Source organism: Pseudorca crassidens, chromosome 18, assembly GCF_039906515.1.
Source record: "Pseudorca crassidens isolate mPseCra1 chromosome 18, mPseCra1.hap1, whole genome shotgun sequence".
Lineage (NCBI taxonomy): Eukaryota > Metazoa > Chordata > Mammalia > Artiodactyla > Delphinidae > Pseudorca > Pseudorca crassidens.
Genome location: NC_090313.1, coordinates 54971219 through 54998902, shown reverse-complemented (window position 1 = coordinate 54998902; position 27684 = coordinate 54971219). Strand labels below are relative to the sequence as shown.

Here is a 27684-nt window from a genome sequence, read left to right as displayed (position 1 = left end):
GTGCTCTAGAGCCCGCGAGCCACAACTGCTGAGGCGCGCACACCTAGAGCCCATGCTCTGCAACAAGAGAAGCCACCACAATGAGAAGCCTGCGCACTCCAATGAAGAGTAGCCCCTGCTCACCACAAATAGAGAAAGCCTGCACGCAGCGACAAAGACCCAGCACAGCCATAAATAAATAAATAAAATAAATAAATAAATAAAAATAAAATGAAGCTATGTCACTATGCTATTATGAATAGTTTAGATAGACATTTTAATTTAGTTCACTACTGAAATGTGTTTTGGCTATCCTTTCCCATTTTACCTTTTCTCCTTCCCCAATTATCTACATATCAGATTAGGTCGTTGATCTGAGAAATACATCACTGACCCAGAGCAGTATTGCCTATTAATTGACCATCTGATCTGCTTAGTGCACTTTAATTTTGTTGGGATCTTCCTTGTCCAGGTTAGTGTGCATGTCTCTGACTTGTAGCTATTACTGATATTTCCAAAAATAGGTAGAACTTTTCTGGGTGTTATGTGGTGTTTGTTACTAGAGCCACTTTTTTTTTTTTTTTTGTAACCAGCTAGCTGTAAAGAAGTTTACCTTGACACTCTTACCTGCTATTTTAGCCCCATATTTTAGCATCCATAACAGCATATGGATATCTGTTATCTCTGCCTTGGAGGAACCAGGGAGAGGAAATAATAAAAGCTAAAAGGACAAAGTAATGGTTTCTGTGCCAGGAAGAGTCATGTATAGTTTTAAATAAGGGGGATCTTCAACATTGATCTGGTTTATTTTGTCTCCAACTACGCATATTCTCTTGTAAGACCATTTTACACGTATCAAGAGATTTTATTTTGGAAACACTGGGTACTGGTGGGTAAGTTGGAGATACTGCTTTACTCAAAAGTGTTACTATTTGGTGCCACATTTGTGATTTACTTCTGAAATTAATTTAACTCTTAGCCTCTCTTCCTACCTCAGTAAACTTATCCCCCAAATCAGCTAAAATCATACACATTGCTAGCCCATGCAGGCAATAACAGTGATAGCTATTCTGTACTAGTGCTTTTTATGGGCCAGGTGTGCTTTATATGTACTACCTCGTTTATAACAGCCTTGTGAGGTAATGATAGCATCCTGTCATTTCAGATAGAAAAATGAGGCCCAAGTTAAGTTCTTTGCCTAGTTCAGTCCACTGATAAGTGATGGACCTGGGATTTGAACCGAGGCCTGTCAGAATTCAGTTCCCATGCTTTTAACAACTGAATGAATTGGGTGGACGAGTGATTTTTATTAATTAATCAGCTGTCTCACAATGAAGCAGAGGATGTGCAAGTTGAATTTTTTAATTCTTGTACATGAGCTGGGAAGTACATTTCTTAAAGATCAGAATGTTATCATCAGTTTCATAAGTAGGAAAGCTTATTAGGAGTCCAAATCTCTTGCCTCTTGTAAAGGTAATACAAGCAAGTAGTCTTGACTTGCGTTGAAGGTTTTGTTTCTCAAATGCAGATAATTACAGAGAAACAAGATACGCTTAGAACTGTTACAGGTGAAAGAAGACTGGCACATCATCCTGGTCCAATTCTTGTTCTTTAAACTTGGGAGCTCTCACACTAGTTTTCCTTGTTCAAATACTAAAATTGTTTCAAGGTTTTTTTTTTTCCTATCTAGATACGTGTATTAGGATCAGTGTATCACTGATTTCTTTAGTAAAATTGGAACGATTCAGGTTTAGTCCCTTTGTTCCAATCATGTGAACATTTTATATATATTCTGAATTTTGCCTTGTCTGGAGTCTTCTAAATGTTACCTTTGCTGTGCCTTCAAATTTGATTTTTTAATTCTTATTTTTGCATTGAGACTTCTCATACGTAGCTCGTTGACTTTATTTTCTCTTATAGGATTCAGTTATACAAAAGATGTTTCAAAAACAGTACTCTTGGCCCAAAAGCAATTTTTACATATCAAAAAGGAGTAAGGAAGATAATCTTCAGTGCTTGTGTATGGGCTTTTAAAAACCATGCTCTACAGTGCAACTGCAAAAGCTCTAAGTAATAGTAAACTGTTATACATACTGTGTGCTTGATGCTCTGTTAAGTGCATTAAAAGGCAATATTGCATAGTAGTTAAATGCTGGACTCAGAAGACAGCCTGCTTGAGATCAATCCTGGCTACACCGCTTACTAGCTGTGTGACAGTGGGCAGGTAGTTAATGTCTCTGTGCCTCAGTTTTCCTATCTAAATTGGGCTAATATACCCACCTCATGGACGTATGTGAGTTGAATGTGTTAATACAGTTCTACAATTATTTATCCTCATCCAGAGGGCTCTAAAAACTAGATTTGTGTGTGTGTGACTCAGTGGTTAAAAAAAACAAAAACCTGTCCTAAACTTGCAGTTTGAATAGTCATATTTTCCTGCAGAAGTATTAATTTGTTTAATAACAGTGCTACCACAGATCCTGCTGAGGTTATTAAAAAATCAATAGTATATCTATACTAAATTCAAAATCCTGAATTCAGAAACACATCTGGCTCCAAAGTTTTTGAATAGAGTTACATGTACCTGTATATGTAAAGTGCAGAGAGCAGTGCTTAATGTATATGCATTTAGGCTGCGAGTTTTAAATACTGTAGAAAGCCTTTTTGTTCGAAGTTCAGTCCTTCAAGATTCAGGATTCTGTCTGAGGAAAGTATATCAGCTGCTTAAAAATCATTAGTATAATTTAAAAAATTATAGTGAGAGCATAAAAGTTCGCAGAAAAGCTTTTATTTTGAATGAGTAGTTATTTTAATTTACCTAAGCAGAGCTTAAATATGCAAGTATTGTCAGCAGTACTTTAAAAAGAATCATAAAGTAGGAACTTCCGTGGTGGCACAGTGGTTGAGAATCCACCTGCCCATGCAGGGGACACGGGTTCGAGCCCTGGTCTGGGAAGATCCCACATGCCACGGAGCAACTGAGCCCGTGCGCCACAACTACCGAGCCTGTGCTCTAGAGCCTGTGTGCCACAACTACTGAAGCCCGTGCACAGCATCGAAGAGTAGCCCTCACTCGCTGCAGCTAGAAAAAGCCCGCGAGCAGCAACAAAGGCCTAACACAGGCATAAAATAAGTTAATTAATTTTAAAAAAAGGAATCATAAAGTATAGTGGTGCCAGAACACACAAACTATATGTAGAATGTTAAGGGACTTCCTTTCAGAAGTTCTTTGACTTTAATTCCATTTTAACTTAAATTCAAGACAGTAAAACTATTAGGGCTTATAAAAACAAGTCGCAAAATCATGCTACTTGTAAACCACAGATTCTGTCCTGTTACTTCCATCAGTGTAGAGAAACTGATAGTTTATTTACAAGAGTTCATCAGTCTGTTCCCTCTCTACCCTGCTTCCTGCCCCTCAAACAATCAGTGGGGAGCAAAAAATATGTGCAGTCCTTTGTATATAGACACTAGTACTATACATTCAAGTTTGGGGGTCTTCTCTCCCAACTACCGCTTTTTGTCACTCATTTGTATTCAAACATTGACCTTTTCTGTGACCTAATTGACTACAATTGAACACTTTCCTAAGCTAGCTTAACTTAGTGCCTGTGAAATATGCTAAGAAATTGAATATTTCCTTGGAATTACTACTTACTATTTTGCTATTTATTAGTTGCAAAATGATCAATTTGTTTCGACTACCACAGAGGTAATGGTCTCATAGCAGAAAGGACACTAACACGTGAATTTGGAATCTTAAAATCCCAGTTTTGATATGTTAATAATGGTGTGTTTTGAAGACAAGTGACTTAACCCTTCTGAATTATTTTTCTCATCTCTAACACTAGATGATAATTACCTGTCAGGACTGTGAGGACTTAACTAAGTCCTGACTCAAAAGTATGTGACCAATAATTGTCACTTAGTATAAGTCCTTGATTTTTTTTCTCAGTGCTGTTGAGTAGTAGAATTCCTAAAAGGAAGGTAACAAATCTGACTTAGCTGCTCTTCAAGGGCAGCCTCAGCCGTGTTTTTAGCTGTATCTGTCACTGTTTCACTGTTACCTAAGCTCCAGGCACACAGGAATAGTCTGTTTAGGGGTTTGCATACTTTCCATGTAAAGGGCCATATAGTGAATATTTTAGGCTTTGTGTGGCACATAAAGACTCTATCGCATGTTGTTCTTTTTAGTTTGCAGGCCTCTGCTCTGTCTGAACATCCCATGTATTTTTATTCCTTCTTCCATCCGACCTGGAAAGCTTCAGTTTCCTATTGATGTGTCAAAACTAAGTTCATATGCCACCTCCAGGAAAGCTGTTTAATCTTGTGCTACTCTGTCAATGACTGGCTTTGTAGCAGTTGGATTGGGTTATTTGCTTATGGTTGAGGCACCCATTAGATCCTTTGATAGAATCAAACCAAAACCACAGTGTCCTGTGAGCGTGTTTGAGAGTTTGTTCATTATCAAGTCACTACAGTTGACTGATTTCTTCCCTCGTGACTGAGCTGCTTTGGGGAGGGTCGAGGGGGCTGGCTTTGAACTTTGTACCTGCAGTACCTGGTGCATAGAGAAGCTTTCAGAATTTGGTAGGTGGTCTTAACGCTGCACAGAGGAATGCCCTTATTTTCTTCTCTTCATTCTTTTAAGTGTCCTCAGTTAGAATACTCTTGTTAAATCCCCCCTTCCATCCCCTCCACAGGAATTCACTCCCACTCCAGCTGTGTTGTGGTGGAGGTGCCTTGTTGATGCATCTGTTAAGGCACCGCTCAGAGTTTCAACCAATTTTAGGGTTAGTTGCATGGTGTCTGTTTTACCCTGTGTGTCCTACTTCATTACATTGTTATTTACTTATTTTTGGATCTTTGATGCCGAGCACAGTGCCTTTCACATGGTAGATATTCAAGTATTGAAACTCTTGTTGCACACTAAAGAATTAGTTTTAAAAACTGTACTTTGTTTATAATATGTGCCCTTGAAATTATTTATTCATCAATATAGATAGAATAGTAATTTAAAAATAGATATTTAACCCTGGTCATGAGAGCTAAATCTAATTTGTTATTCAGTTATCTACATCACTAGAGGGAATAGCAATTATATAACTAATCAAAAGCCATGTAAAACATATTTTTTTGTGTTGCCATTTAATTTTCAGATTGCTTTTATTCCCTGCTGATTGTTTTAAAACCAAAATATATGTGTTTCCTTAAAGAAAGGACTGAAATTTACTTTCTAATTAGGTTAGTCATCCTTTGAGAAGAAATTTTGAGCCCAAGGAACTTGGGTAAAGGAGGCCAGAGTTTTACAAACCCCGGAATTGGTTTGGGCATATGCACAGGCCTGGAAACTAAGAGTGAGTCGAGCAGTTTCATTTATAAGCATACCAACTTCTGGAGGCAAAAATTTGGACTGCTTACTAGTACATATTTTTTTTTCTGGAAAACCCCCAAAGAGATTTTGAGCTACTGAATACTACATGAACCTCTTCGGTGAGGGTTATGTACTTTATTTTTTTAACAATACCTTTGCCGTCTTTCAAAAGCCATATACTTTTTTTTTTGGATTGGGTTTTCACTTTAATATTGATAATAGAATAATATATAGAATAATATAGATAAGTGACAAATACATGTTCATGGTATGATACCCATTCATTCATTCATCAGCGTTGAGTGCAAGGTATGTGCCAGACACTGCTCTGGACACTAGGGATACACTGGTGAACAGATGCCCTGCGTTTATGAAGCCTAACTTACGGGGGAGATGAGCAGAATGTATGTTAGATGATGTTAAGTGCTAAGGGAGGAAACTGCACGTGCGAAGAGGCCCGTAGGTGGTTGAAATTTGAGATAGGAGACCAATTGAGAACTCAGGGAGCCGACTGGAACTCAGTACAGACTCGAAGGAAGCAGAGGGAGCGGTGGAGATTCCTGAGACCGAGCACCGCCAGCAGGAGGAGCAGCAGACGTGCAGGCCTCGGTGTGCGTGGGCGCTAGGAAGGCCGTGGGGCTGGGGCCGACTTGGTGAGGGTCGGGATTGAGTGAGTGGAGGCAGTGGGGGCCTCAGTCACGTGGGGCCTTGCAGGTGGTAGAGATGACGTGGTGGTAGCCAGTGCCAGGGCTCGCCCCAGCTTAATGTGGAGTCCTGTTGTCCTCAGTGCTGTCAAAATTTTACTGGTTATCGTCCTTTTTAAAAATGTTCTGATTTTTATCAAGTGTATATACGGTCGAATCAAATTTAGTTTATAGATCTAGCAGGGATTGCAGTGGAGTTTTGCTCTGAACACCTGATGGTATCGATGTGAATGAATTTGAGTCGTGGTATATGATTTAGTGGGTATAGGCGAAGGCCTCAGGTTCAGTACTTCATTGAAATATTTATTTCTGTTCTTTTAACACATTAAATTACAGATAATGTCACATTTTAGTGTAATCTGTGTTTAGCAAAGTTGTTTCCTGTTCTGGAATATAAGTATGGTTATAGCATACTAGATGCTGAGACAAAATTGGATTAATTAGAATGATTGGTTGTGGACAGGGACTTAATGAGTGTGGCATAGGATTTTATGTTTAATAGAATTGTCAAAATCAGATCAGCAGGCATGTTTTTATGGGCCGTCTGCCAAGGCTAGAAGTCGCTTTGGTACCTGTACTCCCTTAAACATGTGTTTGCATTCCATTCCTTGTCAACGTGAGACAAAACAAAGAAAAATAAAATCAGAATTTTAGAGCTGGAATGAATCTTAAGTACTGTCTGGTTTTACAGATGCATTTTTTTCCAGAGCACTCTCATACACTTTTTTCTTCATAAGAGTTCTTCAACTCACACAAATAGTTAGTTGGTGATAGAATCAGAATTTAACTTGGATAAAACTTATTTACCCCAGTCTTGTACTGATCTTCTGACAGTTGTCTCAAATATCAGGCAACTAAAAGTTCCAGCATTGGGAAGATATTCTGTATAAGATAGTGGTTCTCAAGCTTGAGGGTGAGTGACCCTCACCTGGGAAGCTTGTTTTTTTTAAAATGTAGGCTTTCTCTGTTTCCTTCCTGAGATTTTGAATCAGTAGGTTTGTGATAGGGCCCAGTAAATCTGTGTTTATCATGACCTGGTGACTTTGAAGTATGTGACCTGGGACCTTGCCCTTAAAAAAATGATTTCGCAGAGTAAAGGTGAGAGAAAAAGTGAGGTTATTAGCACTAATCATCTCTGATGTCTTATTTCTGAAAAATTTTAGAAAAAAGTAAAAAGCTACTTGAGATCTTGTTCTTTTGAAGAATTTGTTTCCCTCTCACATAGAGGTAAAGGCAGAGGAGAGATGCTTAATGATTATTTTTGTTCCTCTGTCATCAGAACCTTAGGGTCATTATGATACAAGTCACTGAATCCATATAACCACAATGGTACACCACATGATGAAGGGAAATCTTTTTCAATGAAAGTGAAACAAATTGAGACTATTTGGACAAGATGCTAGTTTATCATTGCTGAGATATTACTAAAACTGAGCAGAGAATATTAGAAGAGTCAATATTCATGGAGTATATATGGAATATGATAGTACTGATTGATGATAAGGCACTATTTCTTTAGCGACTGGAATATTCTCAGATGTTGCCTGATTACACCTAGGTGCTAAGTGAATTAAAAATTATGGTGGTGCTGGTGGATTAAGTCGAGTAGAATATGTTAGGGAGAGCTTTCTGGAGTGGAGATCTTTTTCACTATGTAGTTGTATAGTTACCTTAGTAACTAATAGGCAGGAATATGGTTTTAGTTGAAAAGAAACCACTTGCCTTTAAAAGCATAATGTCCTAGATGAATGGATAAAGAAGATGTGGCACATATATACAATGGAATATTACCCAGCCATAAAAAGAAATGAAATTGAGTTATTTGTAGTGAGGTGGATGGACCGAGAGTCTGTCTTACAGAGTGAAGTAAGTCAGAAAGAGAAAAATACTGTATGCTAACACATATATATGGAATCTAAAAAAACAAAAGGTTCTGAAAAACCTAGGGGGCAGGACAGGAATAAAGATGCAGACATAGAAAATGGACTTGAGGACGTGGGGAGGGGGAAGGGTAAGCTGGGATAAAATGGGAGAGTGGCGTGGACATATAAACACTACCAAATGTAAAATAGACAGCTAGTGTCCTGCAGCTAATGTCCTGCTAAGAGAAGATTTATGCTTGGTAAGTTTATTCCAGGTCTTTGACTATGTCAGTATAAAGTAAATTCATTATAGAAAGACGGATAATAGTCTAGGTTAATGGAATATAGGTAGTTGAAAATTTTTAGTAATTAAGTAATCCACACCTTTGAAAGGCTGAAGAACAGGAAGCTAAAGAAATCATGTTTTGGAAAAAAATGTATTGCGCAAGTAAATTTGCAAATACAATGCTAGTTTTAAGAAAAAGTGTACAGAGGTTATTTCTTCCAAACTATCTCATTGCTATTAAAATTTTTGTAGCCATGTTACAGATGAGAAAAAGATTGATTCAATTACAGAAATTTGATATGAAGAGAATATTTGTAAAGGAAGAGGCACAAAGAGAACAGGAATATGACATATCTGTAAAGTTATTAGTAAGCTCATTTGTTTAAAGGAACTTAAAATGGTTTTTAATAATTTGGTGTTTTAACCTAGTGATTTATTTATAGCTTTGTAGGTATACTGTTTCCAGTACCATTACTTATCTTTATCACTCTATGGTGATAACATAGACCCTAATAAAGACTGACGCCTGTGTATTTGATTTAAAAAATATTAAGACATGGTAAAGGTTCAGTAAACCAAACACCTTAGCAAATATTTGCTAGGTCAGGTTATACACGCATAAATGTATATATAGATGTACTTACCTTTTACACAGTAAGTACCCAAAAATTGTATGTAAATTGATTACTTTTGAGTGTAGGCAGTTTAAATAAAACCTGTGGTTGAGTCCCTTTATTGTTAAAGGTCAGTCAACACTAACTTAGTCTTGTAAATTTGATTCTAACATACTGGGCTTTTCAAAGTGAAACCTGTATATGCATATAAAATATGATCATGCATATATGTACCAAAGCCCTTAAAAGGAATTCAGCTTTCTTTTATAAACACCAAAACTCACTCTGCCTGTAAACTGTTTTTGCTAAAGTTTGCATCACTGACTCTCAAATTTGCACCTTTCTGTCTGCATACGCTACTAGGACTATCCTGTGCATGTAGATTTTTGTCAGCTCCCTCCTTTCCCCTCAGTAAATCCGTTAACTTAAAAAAAATGTGACACTTCTATAGAATAAATGTTCATAAAGCAAATTAGCATATTCAGCTTATACAGAAATACAAATTATTCCACTCACACAAGGAATTTCTACTTTGTAAAAATGTAGCTTGTATTTTGGAGTGTAATAAAATCTGGTGTAAGAACAACTGTTGAGTGGGTTAAGTGATTATTCTGAATATATTTACTTTTTTAGTGTCAACAGTTATTTGAGGTGGTGGTGGGAAGGAGGTATGAGGATGAAGTTAAACAAGTTTTTAACATTGCAGTGGAAGTTTGTTCCATGGGATATGTTCATGTAACATAGAACACTTACTGAAGCCCAGCAGTACCATTTCTTCATTTTCTCTCTGTGCTGACACAGCAACATCTGTCACATTCAAGACTACTGAGTCAAACTAGGACCTTAGGACCTTGAAAACGAACCTGTGATGTCCATTAGGATTGGTTTATATCACCACTGAGAATTAATTAAACGACAAGTCAAGATTCAGCACAGCAAACTGGGCAGCATTTGCAGCTTTTGGACTGGCCTGGTTAGAGGTTATTTAGGGATTGGCACCAGTTTGCAAAAAGTTTGTATTCAGCAGTGTCCTCTCTTCTGTAAAGTACATTTCTTCCTTTGTACGCTTGATTCTTCTCTTTCAAAGTAGACCTTCAGTTTTCTTCATTGAACACAATTTGAGTCTCTTTTGTCATTCCTATGATTAATCCAACCTTGAGTTTCCCCTCTGCCCTTAAAAATCCATTTCCTTTCATGTTAAGTTGACTTCCTTGGGTATTGAGTGACTTTTCGTAACACAGCATAATTCCATTCTCTGTTAATTAAATTAAGTAAATACACCTCCTGTATTTCATTTAATTGTGGTGCTTTGAAAAGGAAACACCTTTTCAAGAGGCAGCCTTCCTTCCCTATGACATGCTCTCCTCGCTAAGTCTGGCATCTCTTCAGTTCTCACATGGAAAGCTACCAAGGGGATCCAACTAAAATGGAAACCAGCCTCCTCCTTGCTGGAAACCTTTCATTGGTTTCCTATTCCTTATCCCCAAATAAATTCAATTAACATGCAATATGAGTAAGATACAGCTCCTGCCTACATTTCCTTTTTTTTTTTTTTTTTTGGGCAACACCTTGTGGCATGTGGGATCTTTCCAACCAGGAATCGAACCTATGCCCCCTGCAGTGGAAGCGAGGATTCTTAGCCACTGGACCACCAGGGAAGTCCTACATTTCCATCTTGATATTGCCTACCTCAGCCTGAATGCTCTGTTTCCCTGCTCGAACCATACAGCCTCACCTCTACCTGACCTATTCCCTCTGCCTGGAATGCCCTTCCTTTCACCACCCGGCGCTCTCCTGCTCATCCTTGAGTACCCATTGAAGGCATTCTTTCTCCAAGAAGCCCAATGATCCCATCTTCATCAAGGCCTTTGGTGTACCGAATCCCAATCATCTGTTCTCTCATTAGACCACAGGCTCTTGTGGGGTGGGATCACTGGCTCAATCTTTTTTTTTTCCTTTTATTTCCAGAACCAAGTACATACAGTTTGCTGGGTGGTGAGGTGGGAGATGGTGTGCAGAACCATTGGCACTTATTTGCTTAGTAGAGTGACAACCATTTTGAAAACTCAACGTGTAAAATTTGTAGCTGTAGGAAGTTGCTGCTGCCTGAACAGTGTGATCATTACATATAATTCAATGTGTATCTTTCCTTCATCCCTTTTTTCTCCAAAGACTAGCTTGCTGTACACTCCATTAAATGCAGGTATATGAGCGTTCATCTCATAACCAAGTTTTAAAAATTCCGTATGACTTTACAGATGTAAATTGGCAACACTAGATATACAGTAGTATGGTGTATATAGACTATGGGACTGTCATGGTATCAAGACCTTTCATCTCTGAATCTTTGTGTTGTTTTGGAAAACTTTTATTTTCCTTAAGAAAGTTCTTAATCTCTTAAACTATGAGAGTCAAAACTAAAATGTCAAAAACATGAAATACGTGCTCATCTTCCTGATCTAATATTTCAGTTTTTAAAGACAGTCCTTGTTCCTGAGATTCTTTATGTCATTATAGATACATAAGCCATTCCTCCTCAGCCGTGTCTGTCAAGCCACACTGCCAGCCCTGTTACTAGGAGAGTAACTTATTGGTAATTGGACTACATCAGCAGCCTGATTTGTACTGCAAAGGTAGAAATCATTATGCTGCTTCATGCCCAATGACCACTTTCTGAAAGCAGACTGAAGGGGTGTGAAGACCTGGTTTTCAGAATGTCAATGAAAGTCCTTTCCCCACAAGTCTGATTTACCTTCGCCTGCATTTTTCCTCTGTATCCTAACGCTTGCTAATTCTCTTTTCTTGGGGGTGACTGTTAACAGGGCAGCCACCTCTTAATCACATGCCAACACATAGTATAGATAAAGAACTTCCTATGAGCTGCCTTATAGTGTTCACTCTCAGATGCCATTATATGTCTTGTTTTCCCTTTTCTGTCTATGTTTTTATCTAGGAACTCCGGGGGCACATTTGCAAGACTGGGAAAGAACAATAAAGGTTAAGAACAACTGAGGAATTATGTACAAATAACAACAGAAGACAATTGTTTTAGTGACGATTTAAAAGGAACTCAAGTGTACAGTTGAGATCTTTGACAAATTGTAAATAATTTTTCATGATTATTTCAAAATAGCTTGGTAAGGAAGTCTTAAAAGCAGGCCTTACTGGCAAAGAAAAGCAAAAAAGAGCAAGTAATAAAAGGATTATGATGATATTTTAGACTTAAACTACCCTTTCAGTACATTTGCAATTCTGGATAAAGTTCTGTAAAGCAGTTCAAAAATATTCTGTTAAGTGTCTCGAATAACATTGCTCAGATGGAATATAAAATACTTTGTGGTCCCTTCAGCATCAAGATGCCTCAAACTTTGGTTGTTTCTGGAGTTAATTCTTTACAGCACCTGGTATATGAAGTGATTTCACACTATGCCCAAGATGCGGGCCACCCACCAGCTACATGGCATGACAACTCTACAGGCTGAACGGCAACCCTGGTAATTATAAGGCCATGGATAATAGCCCCCCAGTGGTTCACAGATCTTCTGGCAGTGGGTGTAGCTCCGCCTGCATTCTATACAGCAGATTCCTTCATGATCCAATCTAGGGTCGAATGTCATGCCTTCTCCTTCCTGCTGCTGTGAAATAAAAGAGAATTATTTGTGTCTCCTTCATAATGAGAAGTTTATAGCATCCACGTTATTTTAAAATAAGGTCCTGAATGTCTCACTGCTACCAGAAATCAGCATTATTTTCTGTAAGAAGTTTTCAATCTTTAAACCTTATAATTCAGAAATCCTTCTAACATCAGGGAACTTCCATCCTAGCTAATCTGTCACTGGCAGGAAGGTTTGTTTTTTTTTTGTTTTTTGAATGTTATGGTGAAGTTTCTCCATGCCTTAAATGAGCCATGGTTACCACTCACTAGTGACTCAATTTGTTTTAAATAGGAAAACAGGGAGCGTGATTCAAAAGTGGCGTTTCTGCCACTGCTGCGGCACCCTGGTGCCTTCTTGTAGTAATGGCTTCCAGGGCTCTGGGGAGCACATTTTAAAACTCATTGATCCAGGCTAACAGCAGATTGCTATTCCACTTGAACTGGCTGAGAACACTGCCAGGTCACTTAGCTTCTGCCTTCGTGTCAACATAAGGGTCTGTAACACTCAGAAGAAGACACCATACGGTGTAAAACTTCAAGACCTTAAACTTTATCTTCTAGTTTCTATGTGCCCTCATTATAGTTACATAAATACAAACTCGTATCGAAGTAAAAGTCACCTACAGAACCCTATTTTCACTGCCGGAGAGATCACAGAACTGGAAGAAACGTGCCCCTGCCAAGTTATGTAATATCTGGTTTTCCTTTTCATGGATTTCTAGGGGTAAAGAGTCTATATCCTCTTTAATATGGCATTGAATTACACTGGCAAAAAGCCCTTATCATTCATGTAAATTCTTTGTTCAATTTAAGCCTCTTCCTGGAAGAATAACTTGGGGAGATGCAGCACCAACATAGGTTAGGCTTGAGCTAAGTGAACTTAAGCAACCCTATCACCTTTCTGGTACACTTTTTAAAAAGTCTTTATTCAACTTTTTTTGCTGTGTGTGTGTGAGGGGGTGCTTTCTATTATGAGAAATTTCCAACGTTTTGGAAAGTGGAGAAAATTGTGTGCCAAACATCTAGATTTGACAATTGCCAACCTTTTGTCAAATTTGATTTTTTAAAAAGTATTTTAAATTCTGAAGTAAATTTAAAGAGACTTGAGGGCATTGTGACATTTCACCCATAAATACATTAGAATGTCTTACCAAAATAAGATAGCATTTTCCTGCACCACACTGCCATTATCACACCTCACAAAACTAACAATTCATTAACACCATCTGACACAGCCTATGTTCAGATTTTGTCATCAAAGTATTTGTCTTACTCTCTTAATACCATTTTTTAAAAAATTCTTTAGACTCTCCCCTTTAGACATTTTTTCCCCCTTATCTCTTGAAATAGGTTCATCTGGGACAGCAAAATTAAAAACTGCCTCATTCATTAATTGTCGCTGACTCTTCCAGGGCAGTAGTCAAAAAGCCTGTTGGTTGAGGCATTTCCTCACCTGAGGGTTCAACAAAAGTTTGTTAGGATTAAAAAGTTGGCAGAAATCTCAGGTTCTTGCCCTGAGATATTTCCTTAAAGGGATATGTGAAGGACGGAGATCACGGGGAAGGTGTTCCTGCTTAAAGCTCAACATGTAATAAAGGAAAAAACTGTTATCAGTGAAATTTTTTCAAGAATATGGATCACTTAAGCCTGAAAGCAGGGCAGTCACATCCTGCCCTTCTGTGGAGGGGCTGATGCCCTCATCCCTAGAACCAGATGCAGCTAGGCCAGCTACCTAGAGAATAAACTATATTAAATTTTCTGTTTGCCTATTCAGTTTTTGTTTTTGTTTTTTGTCTGCGTTGGGTCTCTGTTGTTGCACACGGGCTTTCTCTAGTTGGGGTGGGCGGGGGCCCCTCTTCGTTGCGGTGCGCGGGCTTCTCATTGCAGTGGCTTCTCTTGTTGTGGAGCACGGGCTCTAGGCACACGGGCCTCAGTAGTTGCAGCACATGGGCTCAGTAGTTGTGGCTTGAGGGCTCTAGAGTGCAGGCTCAGTAGTTGTGGTGCACAGGCTTAATTGCTGCACGGCATGTGGGATTTTCCTGGACCAGGGATGGATTACCCGTGCCGCCTTCATTGGCAGCGGGATTCTTAACCACTGCGCCACCAGGGAAGTCCCAGATTTTATTTCTTCATTATTCTTTGAGCTTTAGGGAATGAAGTACTGTGGTGTCCTGAGTTATCTGGTAAGCCTTGGGTTACTTAAAAAAAAATACTTTTTTGCTCTAAATCTTTCTAAAATATATTAGTCTAAAATGGTAAACTAGAAAATATATTTGCAACACATGAAACGAGGAAAGAAAATGTACAAGTGACTTCTCTGTGTATGAAAAGATGCTTAATCTTACACATAACTAAAGACTGGCAAGATAAAGATAACCAGGAGATACAGTTTTACACCCAAGACTTTTTAAAAGTTTGATAATAAATTAGGCCTTTCATTACCATTTGAAGACATGTAGCTGCTGTAATTCCCCGGAAGACAATTTAGTGTCCTCCATTAAAATGTAAAATTCTTTGACCCAGCAGACCCATGTTTCAGTATTAGTGCTAAAGATATACTCCTACAGTGTACAAGAGGTATAGACTAATAGCTAGCATGGAGTAAGGTAGTGCTTCCTATGCGCCCAGCACTGTGCTAAGAGCTTCACCTGCATTACCTCATTTACTCCTTCCCATACCCTATGAAGCATGTACAAGGTGTATCTTATTAACACTATTTGAGGAGGGACTCCTCTGGTGGGGCATTGGTTAAGAATCCGCCTGCCAATGCAGGGGACATGGGTTCGAGCCCTGGTGCGGGAAGATCCCACATGCCACGGAGCCGCTAAGCCCGTGCACCACAACTACTGAGCCTGCGTGCCACAGCTACTGAAGCCTGCACACCTAGAGCCCATGCTCCGCAACAAGAGAAGCCACCGCAGTGAGAAGCCCGTGCACCCCAACAAAGAGTAGCCACCGCTCACCACAACTAGAGAAAGCCCCCATGCAGCAATGAAGACCCAACGCAGAGAAATAAATAAATAAATAAAATTAAAAGTTTAAAAAAAAAACGGTATTCGAGGAAAATACATGTCCACCAAAGCAGAACTCGTTCAATTTCTGTACATTTATCCACACAATGGAATATAATGGTGCCATTAAAATGAATGAGGTGGATCCATATAAGAGATACAAAAAAGCTTCCAAAATACTGTGTTGGAACTGAAAAGCCAGCAAAGTGGAAGTTGTGTATGCTTTTTGTGTTAAAAATGTGTGTGTGTGTGTGTACACTTATACAAAGGAACTGGGCAAATAGCCATTGTTAACAGGTTGCTCAGGGGAGGGTGTCTGTGGTAGAAGGGAAACTCACTTTTCATTGTATACATTTTTATACTGTTTTAAAAAAATACATGCATGTATTATTTTTTCAATTAAAACACTAGTTACACATAAGTACTTATTTTTCTATTTTCACTTCCTGCAAAGTATAGTAATGGTAAAACTACATTTCATTGAAGATTTGAGAAGTTTTTAGCATGTTGGTGTCATCCTTACAAACACCAGTTCTCGAGGTTTCTGTCTAAAGTGTTTGATCCCCATATGTGAGTCTGTCTCCCGAATGGACTGAGTGATCTCAAGGGCAGAAGTTACTCCTGTCTGTGTGCACAGGGCCTGGAAAAGAGCAGGTTCTCAACGAATGTCTGTTGAATGGACGAATAAAGTGGATATAAAGGAGGAAAGAGAATACTTTCATCCTGTGTGTTGCCTGCAGGGCACACTCTCGGAAATATTTTTAAATCATCAAATTCCTGATATGAATTTGTCTGTATAAATTCGCCTGTGACTCAAAAAAGGAGAGCACAGAAAACAACTTTGAACAAGGAGTACAACCAATCAGGATTTTACACTACAGAAGCAATGCTGGAGTTGTTACCCTCATTTATAAACCCTGCAACAAACGAAAGATGTATTTTTTTAAATAATTGGGTAAAAGTCTCAGTTGAATACTAGATGCTTATTTGAAATCTCAAGCAGAAACATCACTGCTTCAGTGCTGGGTTTAGTGCAGTCATCTGAACCTGTCATACAAACACCAGTACACACGTGGTAAGGGTTGTCTGGATTGAAGGGCTCTGAATCCTCTTGAACACTGGGTCTGGTTTCGTTATTTGGTCTTCCAGGCCCTGGGTTGCCCCATGGGCCACTGCGTAATCTTCTTGTGGTCATTGTTGTAACAACTTTTCTTACCAATTCTCTTCTTTCTCTCTGGATTTCTGCCCAAAAAAACCCAAAACTTGCTGTAAGTTAATTCCTTTATTTGAATAATTAAGGAAATTCTGTGTTTATCAGGGTGAAAAACATAAGAAAAGGATATTAAAACACATACGACCAGATCCTATTTAAATTTGTATTAATGATTTTCATAAGAATAAAGCATGTTTCACAGTCTTGGGTTAGTAGTTAAACATCAGATAATCAGAATTTGGTTTATCATACTAACTGAGGCAGGTGTTGTAAGATAACTGACAGAATCCATTCTCAGTTCCCTTTTTCTTTGCCTGCCTCTACTTAGGGGCTGAGAAAGTAAAACAGCACTTATTTCGCTAGACTCCCTTGCAATTAGGAATGGCCAGATGACACGTAAGCAGACTATGCTAGTGCAGTTTCTGGGAAAGCTTTTGCTTTCTAAAAGGGGACAGATACAGCTTCCTCCATCTCGTCCGTCTTCCTCGAATGCAGATGTGACATCTGGGTTATGTGACCAGAAGTGATAGGCACAAGGATGACAAGCCAGCATGCCACAGATAGCAGATGGTGAGCTAGAAAGAGAGTTGACGATAGTGCAAAAAACCTACCTCCAGACTTCTGGCTGTATGAAAAAAGTCAACCCGTATTTGTTGAAACCACTGTTGGTCTGCTATTCTGTTACTTGCCGCCCTACACATTCCTCATGAGTTTACTATATAGGTATAAAGCTTTACAGTTTTCAGAGGATTTACTATTATCTTGGTTGATTCTTTTAAAAATCATTTGGGATAGAATAAGCAGATACTTTTATACAAAAGGGCAACAAGGCTCGGAAAGACCAAGTGACTTGGCCGAGATCACAGAAGGTGGCAGAGAAGAGGGTCGAACATGAACTTCTCTGGCTTCCAGCCCACTGCCCTCATCCTCCACAATGCCTCATGGGTCCTGCAGCAGGACTGATGGCTGCCGAGTAACAAGAATGGAGAGAGGACCACACAGGGTGGCTTTGGCATCTGAGTCTCAGTTTCTTCTTCAGTAAAACGGGGATAATAATAGTATCTAATTCAGAGGATAGTAATAGAGTTCAGGAGAATTTGTTTCTAAGGGTTCTAGCATAGTGTTTGGCATATCATAAGCCCTCAAACATCAGGTGATGATGATGATATGATGCTATGTTATCTGTAAGGGCATGCATGTGCGTCCAGCCGTGCATAGCTTCCCCAGATAGCTTCTTGGTTTCTGTGGCAGGGCTGGAGAGGCATCAGGGAAACCTGGATTCAAACCTCAACTTCACTCCTTTTTTTTTTTTTTTTTTTTAGCAACTCCACTTGTTTTAACTAACAATGACCTCAGGAGAGTGATTCAATCTCTGAACCTTAGTTTATTCATCTATAAAGTGGGAATATTACTAGTTAGCTGGACAGTTGTTGGCAAAGATTAAATGAGGACAAGATGTAAAGCTCTAGCACAGTACGGTGCCTGGTACACAGCCCGAGCTCAGCAGACTTCAGCTCCCACCCCCCTCCCCGCTTTCCTCTGACCTTGTACAGCGTCATTCCCAGGGTCTCTGATGATATGGCTACATGACACTGATAACCTGCCAGCATAAAGATCCAAGGGCAGGGGTTGCTGGACCCTGGAGCTGGGAGGCTTTTATTAGAATTAGGTGGCGGGGAGCCAGGCATCCTCAGGGAGGGTTTCATTTTGTTGACTTTATTGTAAAATATGACTGCATTTATGAGACTGGAAAAAAATTCCCTCACTTTTAATGTCTATGATATTCCATCCTATGACTACACCAACACTTATTTAATCCTTTTCAAATCTGGGGCCATTTAGGTGGTTTCTACTTTTCTGGTGTTGTATGTAATGCATGTAATTCTTGGATGGATGGTGTGATGACTGAATACTTACGATGTGTAATTAATACTTAATGATACATAATTGAATACTTAAGATGTGCTCATGGGATTTCCCTGGCAGTCCAAGTAGTTAAGAGTCTGTGCTCCCAATGCAGGGGGCACAGGTTCGATCCCTGGTTGGAGAACTAAGATCCCGCATGCTGCACAGTGCGGCAAAAAAAAAAAAGATTCGGTCATGCTGTTAGCTGTGAGGGGCCAAGTCACATCTTGGATGTAGGAAACAAGCTCCTTCCCAGAGGGTGACGGTTCTCATTTTATCAGTCATCCCAGCACTGCCAAGAGCGCTGCCTTCCCAACCCCACCCCCAGACCCCTTGCCCTGCTCTTTTTCCATAGAACCTTGGATCATCCCATACGATTTCCTTGTTTTAGTTTAGTGTTTATGTACTGTCTCCCTTTAGCTACAATGTAAAACTCCTGGGGGGCATGGATTCTTGTCTCTTCTGTTCATCAGCACATTCCAGGTGCCTAGAACAAATAAATGGCACATAATAAACGTGTCAATAAATGTTTGTTGAATGAATGAATGAATCCATGAATGAACTCTCTGGGTAAGAAGCATGTCCTCAAACAGAAAGTGATCAGAGAGAGGGCTACATGTAGCAGAGTTGGAAACTTTTGTCCTTGACTGGAAAAGGTGACAAGGTATTGGAGAAGGAGTTCCTGGGTAGTGGAAGGCAAGAAGGCCCATTCCACGTGGAGGCAAGTGGGGAACTGAAAGCCAGAACTTGTAAATGGCCAGAGAATTGAGTTGCGACCACCCGCTGGGGCAAGACCTAGGATGGCAAAAGCGATGGTCCATTTGGCAGCCCCTAGAGTTGTGGCAGACACCGCTCAGAGGATTCCTTCTCACTGAGCATGCGTGTAGCTTTGGAATTCTCAGCCCACTCTTCCAGTCAGCCACTTCCAGCAGCTTATAAATTGCATCCTATTTGCTTTGCCTGGGCTAAAAAGTAACCGTCTTATCCAAGCTTTGGAACTGAATAAGACTTGTGAACTGTAGGAATAAGTTAGCCATGGCAGAATCAGAAGCCTGGAGTGTGTGTGTGTGTGTGTGTGTGTGTGTGTGTGTGTGTTTTAAATTTTTGGCCGCACCGTGCGTGGCATGTGGGATCTCAGTTCCCCGACCAGGGATCAAACCCATGCTCCCTGAATTGGAAACGCAGAGTCTTAAACACTGGACGGCTAGGGAAGTCCTTGTTTATTCCAATTGTGGTAAAATATATATAAAACTTACCATTCTAACCATTTTTAGGTGTACAGTTAAGTGGCATTAAGTACAGGCATATGGCTCTGCAAACGTCATCACCATCTATCTCCCGAACAGTTTTCATCTTACAAAACTGAAACCTGCACCTGTTAAATAGTAACTGCTCGTTCCCCTCTCCTAAGTCTGGTGGTTTTAATTCCTGTGTTTTCTTTATTTCCATGCTGCTCTCTCTGAGTTCAACATAATCTTTCTGAGAACATAGCCTATCTAGGCTGTGCTAGGAGAGGGGCCTTTTCCCCCCGCTTGAGCCAGAGCTACAAAGTAGGACTTTGGGAGGCCAGTGGGGTGACTGGGATGGGAACCAAGAGAGCAGCCCTGGAGACAGACAAAATCCAGGAAAAGAGCCTGGCCTGCAGAGCTCATCAGCTGCCCTTCTCCACCCGGAAACAGCCCACAGGGTGCTCCAACCTAGCTCTGAACCCCAGGGGCCCTTCACTTATTTTCCCCGGACTTGGAAGTGGACCTTGAACTTAAGGAATCTCAGCCTACGCCCACAGCTGCTTTTGGCTGCCCCAGAATTCAAGGTTTGACCATAATAAGGATTCGGCGGTGTAACAGCTTCTTAGACCCCTGATTCTCTGCTTTAGGAACAAAAAAATGTAAAATTGCAAAGTGCAAACAACAGAGATTAGGGGCAGAGCGGAAGCAGTGGGAGTGTCATAAATAAAATCCGCAGGTAAGGCAGAGGTGTTCCGGGCCCACCTGCTTCCTGTCACCCCGCTGCTCTGGCCCTGCCCTGCGACATTCACGGCTGTCCTTTCCCTTCCCTTTGATGTCTCATGCCAATTACTGTGACACTGTGATGTGCACCCGGATTCATCTTCCTTGTCACATGCTTGGACCTGTGCAGGGGCTCACAGGAACCTCACCAGGGCAGGGAGAATTCCAAGCAGCGTCTTAAGAATTAAAAATGTTACCTTTGGGGTAGGTTGGTTTAAGCCAGAAAATAGGAAGGTCGCCACAGAGTTCTAAGATTTTAGAACTCAAGAAGCTGTCGTCCTTCACGGGCTGGTCTACAGCCACCCAGATGAGAGAATTTTCTTCATATTTAACAGGCATGATCTTGCCTTCCTGTAAGTAAGTGAAAATGAAATGCACTGAACAAAGTGGGCATGGAACATGCTGCATATTAAGATTCATGTGTTGGTAAAAGATTATTTCGCCCTATAAAAACTTAATGAGTTTGGGATTAGCAGGTGCAAACTAGTATATATAGGATGGATAAACAACAGGGTCCTACTGTATAGCACAGGGAACTATATTCAATACACTGTGATAAACCATAATGGAAAAGAATATGAAAAAGAATATATATCTGTTCAACTAAGTCACTTTGCTGTAAGCAGAAGTTAACAAAACATTGTAAATCAACTATACTTCAACAAAATTTAAAAGAAAACTTAATGAGAATTCTCTGTGTATATGTGTGTGCATTCGCGTTTGCACACGTGCGCACGCACCCACACACACACGCACTCTGAAGTTCTAATCTCTTCTCTCTGTAGCTTTTCTCACAACATTCCACACCCCTCATGCCATCCTGCCTTTGGATAACTCGAATGTGTGAACATGAGCGTCCTGAGTGGAAGTGAAAATTACTTGATGTCAACTTTGAGATTTAGGTTAACCTGATGTTTTTGATCAAAGATGTTTTAGAGGAAAAGCAACTGAACGGACTCTGGAATCTGATAAAGGATAGAGGAGCCCTTCGTGTGAAGTGAAAGTCCTTTGGGGGCTTGTTCTGCCACTGCCAAACCACGATGGAAAAAGCCGGCAATTGGTTCTTTAATGTCTTCAGTTCAAAGTAGTATTTAACATAAACCATTTCTACATTTCCCAGCTATAACAAAACGTATTTCAGATGTTCTCTGCATCAAGCACACCACTGAGATTTCAAAGCTAAATGCTGAGTTTTCTCCTACAGCGAGATGCTGAGAATAGTTTGATAACCTAGGAGACAAATTTATTTTGCCAGGTTGCTCCTTTCATGCATTTATTAGTTTGCAATAGGTTGTAGGTTGGAGAAATTAAAATGTTTTCTTATTTTTTAGCTAAAAGCAGCACTTCATTTATGCTTTCTCTCTCAGGCTTCTGGCTGCCTTAAAACAAGTTAAAGTTATTGGAGGTAGCTAACACTCAGGTAATCCAGTTATTTATCTTAAGTTAAATGGCTCCATCCAGGAAATGAATGTTCTTTGGGTATAGGAGCTTTTAAAAGTAATACAAACCTGGGCTTCCCTGGTGGCGCAGTCGTTAAGAATCCGCCTGCCACTGCAGGGGACGCGGGTTCGAGCCCTGGTCCAGGAAGATCCCACATGCCGCAGAGCAGCTAAGCCCGTGCGCCACAACTACTGAGCCTGCTCTCTACAGCCCGTGAGCCACAGCTCCTGAGCCCACGCGCCTAGAGCCTGTTCTCCGCAACAAGAGAAGCCACCGCAATGAGAAGCCCGTGCACCGCCATGAATAGTAGCCCCTGCTCGCCGCAACTAGAGAAAGCCCGAGCGCAGCAATGAAGACCCAAATAAACGTAGCCTAAAATAATTTTTTTAAAAAATAAATAAAATAAAAGTTATACAAAACTGATGAAAAATGTATGAGAGCTAGTGGTGCATAAATCCACCCCATCACAACCTAAAGTGTGTGGGCACAGAATGGGGCGATAGGAAGAATGCACGTGTGCGCAACCTACAAGCTAGGGGTGTTAAATAAAAAGAGTATGATGTTGGGCTTCCCTGGTGGCGCAGTGGTTGAGAGTCCGCCTGCCGATGCAGGGGACACGGGTTCGTGCCCCGGTCCGGGAGGATCCCACATGCCGCGGAGTGGCTGGGCCCGTGAGCCATGGCCGCTGAGTCTGCGCGTCCAGAGCCTGTGCTCCATAGCGGGAGAGGCCGCAACAGTGAGAGGCCCGCGTACCACACACACACACACACAAAAGTGTATGATGTTAAATAAAAAGCGTACGGCACATACTTTCAGCTGCCAACCCATCTCCTTCCTCCCTCCCTCCCTTTCCTTGCAACACAATCCTGCTTTTGTTGGTGGCAGCAATCTGCTGGCCCCAGGGGAGACACCTGCTTTCTCAGACTCCCCGGCAGCTAGGGGTGCCCGTGTGACCAGCTCTAGACAATGCGATCCACGCTAAAGTGTGTTGTGGGGCTGAGAAGGCATCCAGCTTTTCCCGAGTTAAGAGAAACCACGGTTGACACTACTCAGCGTCTTCCTGCCTTCCTTACTTGACTGCGTGGTTGATGTTTAGAGCTGGAAGGAAAGGACGAAAAAATCAGAGATGCTGGCCACGGTGCCAGTGTCTGGGGCTGCCTACCTCCACATTACTTACTGTGGAGAAAAATCCTTATTTGTCTAAGTCACTCTAAGTGTAATGTGCTGCTACTGACAGCCAAACACATTCCTGATTCCCACAAACACGTTGCCTGAATTTGGTTTTGTCCACCAGAGAAGCCACCACACACCCTATAAACAACCGAAACACGAGAAAAAGCGTTCACCTCTACGGCCTAAGAAAAGACTCAGAGGCAAAGATTTAAATACAAAACTATTCACCACAGTGAATTATATCTGTATTCAAAAAATTATTTTGAATTATTATTATTATTTGAAAAATGGAAAATTGAAGATACCTGTATTCAAGAACAAAAGACTTTTAAAATTATAATCATATGATGACATACAATACATCCATTATAATCTACATTTTAGAAGACCTAAAGTTAAGTGAAAATAATAAGAATGTACACCAGTATAACTTCAATTATGAAAAGAATATCACATACATTTGCACATGGAGAAAATCCACCAAAACATTAACATTAGCTATCTGTGGATTATGCAATTGTGGGTGATTTTCTTCTCTATTCTTTTATGTATTTCCCAAATTTCTACAATGACAAAGTATTGTTTTTAAAAATCAGGAAAAGGGACTTCCCTGGTGGCAAAATGGTTAAGAATCTGCCTGCCAATGCAGGGGACAAGGGTTCGGTCCCTGGTCTGGAAAGATCCCACGTGCCATGGAGCAACTAAGCCCGTGCGCCACAACTACTGAGCACATGAGCACAACTGCTGAAGCCTGCACTCCTAGAACCCATGCTCCGCAACAAGAGAAGCCACCGCAATGGGAAGCCCGTGCACCGCAACGAAGAGTAGCCCCTGCTCGCAGCAACTAGAGAAAGCCCGCACGCAGCAACGAAGACCCAACGCAGCCAAAAAAAAAAAAAAAAAAAAAATCAGAAAAAAACCCCCACCTTGTTTTTAAAAAAATCAGAAAATGAACTGCAAACTTATGATAAGATCTCGGTCGGCTATGGTTGAGGAGTTGGTTCTTTATATCCACTCATGGGGGAAATGTCAAGAGTTATTAGTTCACTAAAGGCTTCATAACAGAAACTGAGTGATAGGACCATTAAAAAAAAAGGTAATGCAATAAGGGATGTTCAAGGTCAGAACACAGGCGGTCTCCGTCTCATTTTTAGACTCTGTACCAGTGGGTCCACACTTGTGTTCTGAAGGGCGCAGCTCATGGGGAACAAACCAGATCATGATCAGAGGAGAATCACGAGAGGGATGAAGGGCTGGAACCCATCTCACAGGATGAATGGTGGGGAAACTGGGAGTAGAGGAGATACTGAGGACATGAGAGCCAACTTTTAAAACTCACGGGTTGGTTTTAGCTCTTGTTTTGAGACACCTGGGGCTGCTCCTAGGAGAGCAAACAATTGGACAGTTTCCAGGCACTTTTGCTTATTCTTGTTTTTCCTCAGCTGCCCTGAGGGAGCTGATGCCTGATATATCTCCCTCTCGGGGATACTGGAAAGATCAAAGTGATCATAATAAAATTAAGAATGAAAGCAGCAGCCGTCTATTCATTATCTATCGAGTTCAGGGCCGTGGGGACAGGGCGCACACTGTAGTTTGTAGGTGGCAAATCTGAGGCTCAAAGAGTTGAAGTCACATCATAGCAAGGGTCAGAGCTGGGATTTGAACGCACTTTTTCCAAAGTCCATTTTTTTCCCACCCTATCCTGCCGCAACTCAAATGGAAGATGAGAACGAATGCGGTTACTTTGTAAGCCCTAAAGCACCAAATAAGTGTAAGGTATTATTGTTACATGTGCCTTTATAACTCTGTGTGCAATTCTTAACATAAATTTTTATAAAGCCAAGCTCAAAGGCAAGCTATTAATAATAAATGGATGAACAACGTTTAAAGCACCTCACAAGCCTGACACGTAGGAAAGGAATTCGATATATGTTGAGTAGCCTCCTTGGGCTGAACTTGAACCAGTGGGAAGAAATTGCAGAGGGAGTCACTCAGCTCAACGTAGGGCAAAACAATTAGAACTACCTCCCATGAAGGTGCCTGATGCACAGGGAAGGAGCGCCCTGTTGCTGCTTTCCAGCGGAGGCTAAGGGATCAGCTATGGTGAATTTTCAGGAGGAAATCCCCCTGCTGAGCGGCGCTGAGGCTGGAGTGAGGCTTGAGGCTCCTGAGGCCCCTTTAATGAAAAGATCCTAACACGTGAAGTCCTTTATTATTATTATTTTTAAATGTATTTATTTTTGCCTGCGTTGGGTTTTCGTTGCTGCGCATGGGCTTTCTCTAGTTGTGGCAAGCGGGGGCTACTCTTTGTTGCAGTGTGCGGGCTTCTCATTGCAGTGGCTTCTCTTGTTGGGGAGCACGGGCTCTTGGCACGCGGGCCTCAGCAGTTGCAGCACGTGGGCTCAGTAGTTGTGGCTCGCGGGCTCCAGAGCGCAGGCTCAGCAGCTGTGGCTCACGGACTTAGTTGCTCCGCGGCATGTGGGATCCTCCCTGGCCCGGGCTCGAACCTGTGTCCCCTGCATTGGCAGTCGGATTCCCAACCACTGAACCACCAGGGAAGCCCATGAAGTCCTTTAAGTTGTCATTTTTTTAAAAAATTCTTTTGGTTGCACTGGGTCTTAGTTGCAGCAGGTGGGCTGCTTAGTTGTGGCATGCCAACTCTTAGTTGCGGCATGCGTGATCTAGTTCCCTGACCAGGGATCAAACCTGCGTCCTCTGCATTGGAAGGCAGATTCTAAACCACCGCACCACCATGGAAGTCCCCTTTAGGTTGTCGTAATCACTGATCAGATAGTTCCCTAACATCAGGCAAATAAGGGCCATGTCATGACCAATCCCCTTTATGTACTTTAAAAATCTGGTTTTCCAAAACCTCCAATTATACTACATCATGTAAGAATGATCACTTGGAACCAATGAGTAGGACCAAAATAATTAAGTTCCTTTGGCAGAGAAGAAAGAGAACTTATGTTCTGGTCATGAACCTATCCAGGAACTAGAGACAGAAAGGGTTGTACCTTCAATGTCTGCCCAAAGCCCTTGCTGTGTGGTGCAGGCTGGTACCCACCAGTTCAGAGGAGATGCTCTGCTTGGTCACGGTGCCCACCTCAGGAACTCGAGCCTTCACCTGTGCTTTGATGTAGCACTTCTCCCCTCCAGCAAAACGGATTCCTGTGATGCCCTAGGAAACAAAAGTTTATGCATCCGTCTATCCATCCATTCATTTATTCAGTGTATTGAGTGTCTACTGTGAGCTAGGCACCATTCCAGGTCCTGGGTACAGGGATGAACAAAACAGGTGGAGTCTCTGCCCCCATGGAGCTTATCTTTTAGTGTTATTTACCAAAAATAAAACAACAGAGATAAAGTCAGGTGGCGTTAAGTGCTATGGAGAAAAATAAAGCAGAGTGCAGAGATAGGAGTGACAGGGGATGGTGCTTTAGACCGTGTGATGGGGAGGCCCCTGCCAGGGGCTGCCTCCAAGCTGACAGAGCTGTTCATTGCTCCATCCATCCTGCCAAGCTCAGATGAAATGCCATCTTTCCTGTGCAGCTTTCTCTGGCCATCCCAGGCTAAGTGGGCTTCCCGCTCTCTAACTCCCTGAAAGCCCTCCCATCTTCATCCCTCATTTGGCACTTGGCTCTCAGGGCCCTTGCTCCTTGTGAATGTCACCTCCCTACGCAGCTCTAAGCTTGAGATCGATCTGAATGTTTTCTTTTTTGTTTTTGTTTGTTTGGTGCTCCCACAAAGGTTCTCAAAAGATGTTGGTCCAATTTATTAATTCCATCAGTTCGGATTTTTCCTAAGTCGCTGAGCCCAGAGTAAATAGTAGCTTTCTATAACACTGGGAACTGAATTTTGCTCCTAGACCTTATCCAAGGACTTGGACGTTTTGTTTTCGTCCCCTGTGAGATATAAACAGTGTCTCCTCCTCTGCCTAGGGAACAGCCTCAAGGGAAACCTCAGCCGCAAGGCTCCAGTCTTGGCTGACAGCTGGGCACTGACTCCGCCCGCGGAGCGCATCAGGCATAACGGTATGTTCTGACCCAAGAGTGTTTACTTTCCCTCTGCTGGTTAATTTCATGACTAGTGAGTGGCCAAAAGCGGTATTAAAGACCTACAAATTTTATGCCATCATAATGTAGATACCAACACAAATCTGAACATCTCAACTGATCAATCTTCTGTTGAGCTGAGACAAATGTCAGGAAGATACAGAACTTGTTCTAACGTCAACACCAAGGAGCGGGAAGAAGAAAAGCCTTTATCAACCTAGGGGCCTGGCTCAGGAGTCAGCCCTCTTAAATGAAGAACGAAGTCAAACGTCATTCCTGCTTGAGGATATTCATGGACGGTTACACCATAGGGAATCTCAGAGCCAGGAGCCCTGCAAAATGGGGTGGGTGACAGACTGGAGAGGAGAAGGAAAGGCTCCTTCTTCCTGAAGCTTCTCGTTATC

At 41.3% G+C, this 27684-nt stretch overlaps 1 protein-coding gene across 2 annotated transcripts in view; it reads right to left on the bottom strand.

Moving 5' to 3' along the window:
- Positions 1-11822: 11822 nt before the first annotated feature.
- The window catches only part of CNMD (chondromodulin), a 28543-nt gene continuing 12681 nt past the window's right edge, over positions 11823-27684 (bottom strand). For both annotated transcript variants that reach the window (XM_067713209.1, XM_067713208.1), the window contains 4 exons: positions 26293-26406; positions 20810-20963; positions 16558-16727; positions 11823-12454 (listed from right to left, as the gene is read on the bottom strand). In XM_067713209.1, the coding sequence (XP_067569310.1) occupies positions 12239-12454; positions 16558-16727; positions 20810-20963; positions 26293-26406 (654 nt within the window). In that variant the 3' untranslated portion in view covers positions 11823-12238. The remainder of the gene's footprint in view (positions 12455-16557; positions 16728-20809; positions 20964-26292; positions 26407-27684) is intronic.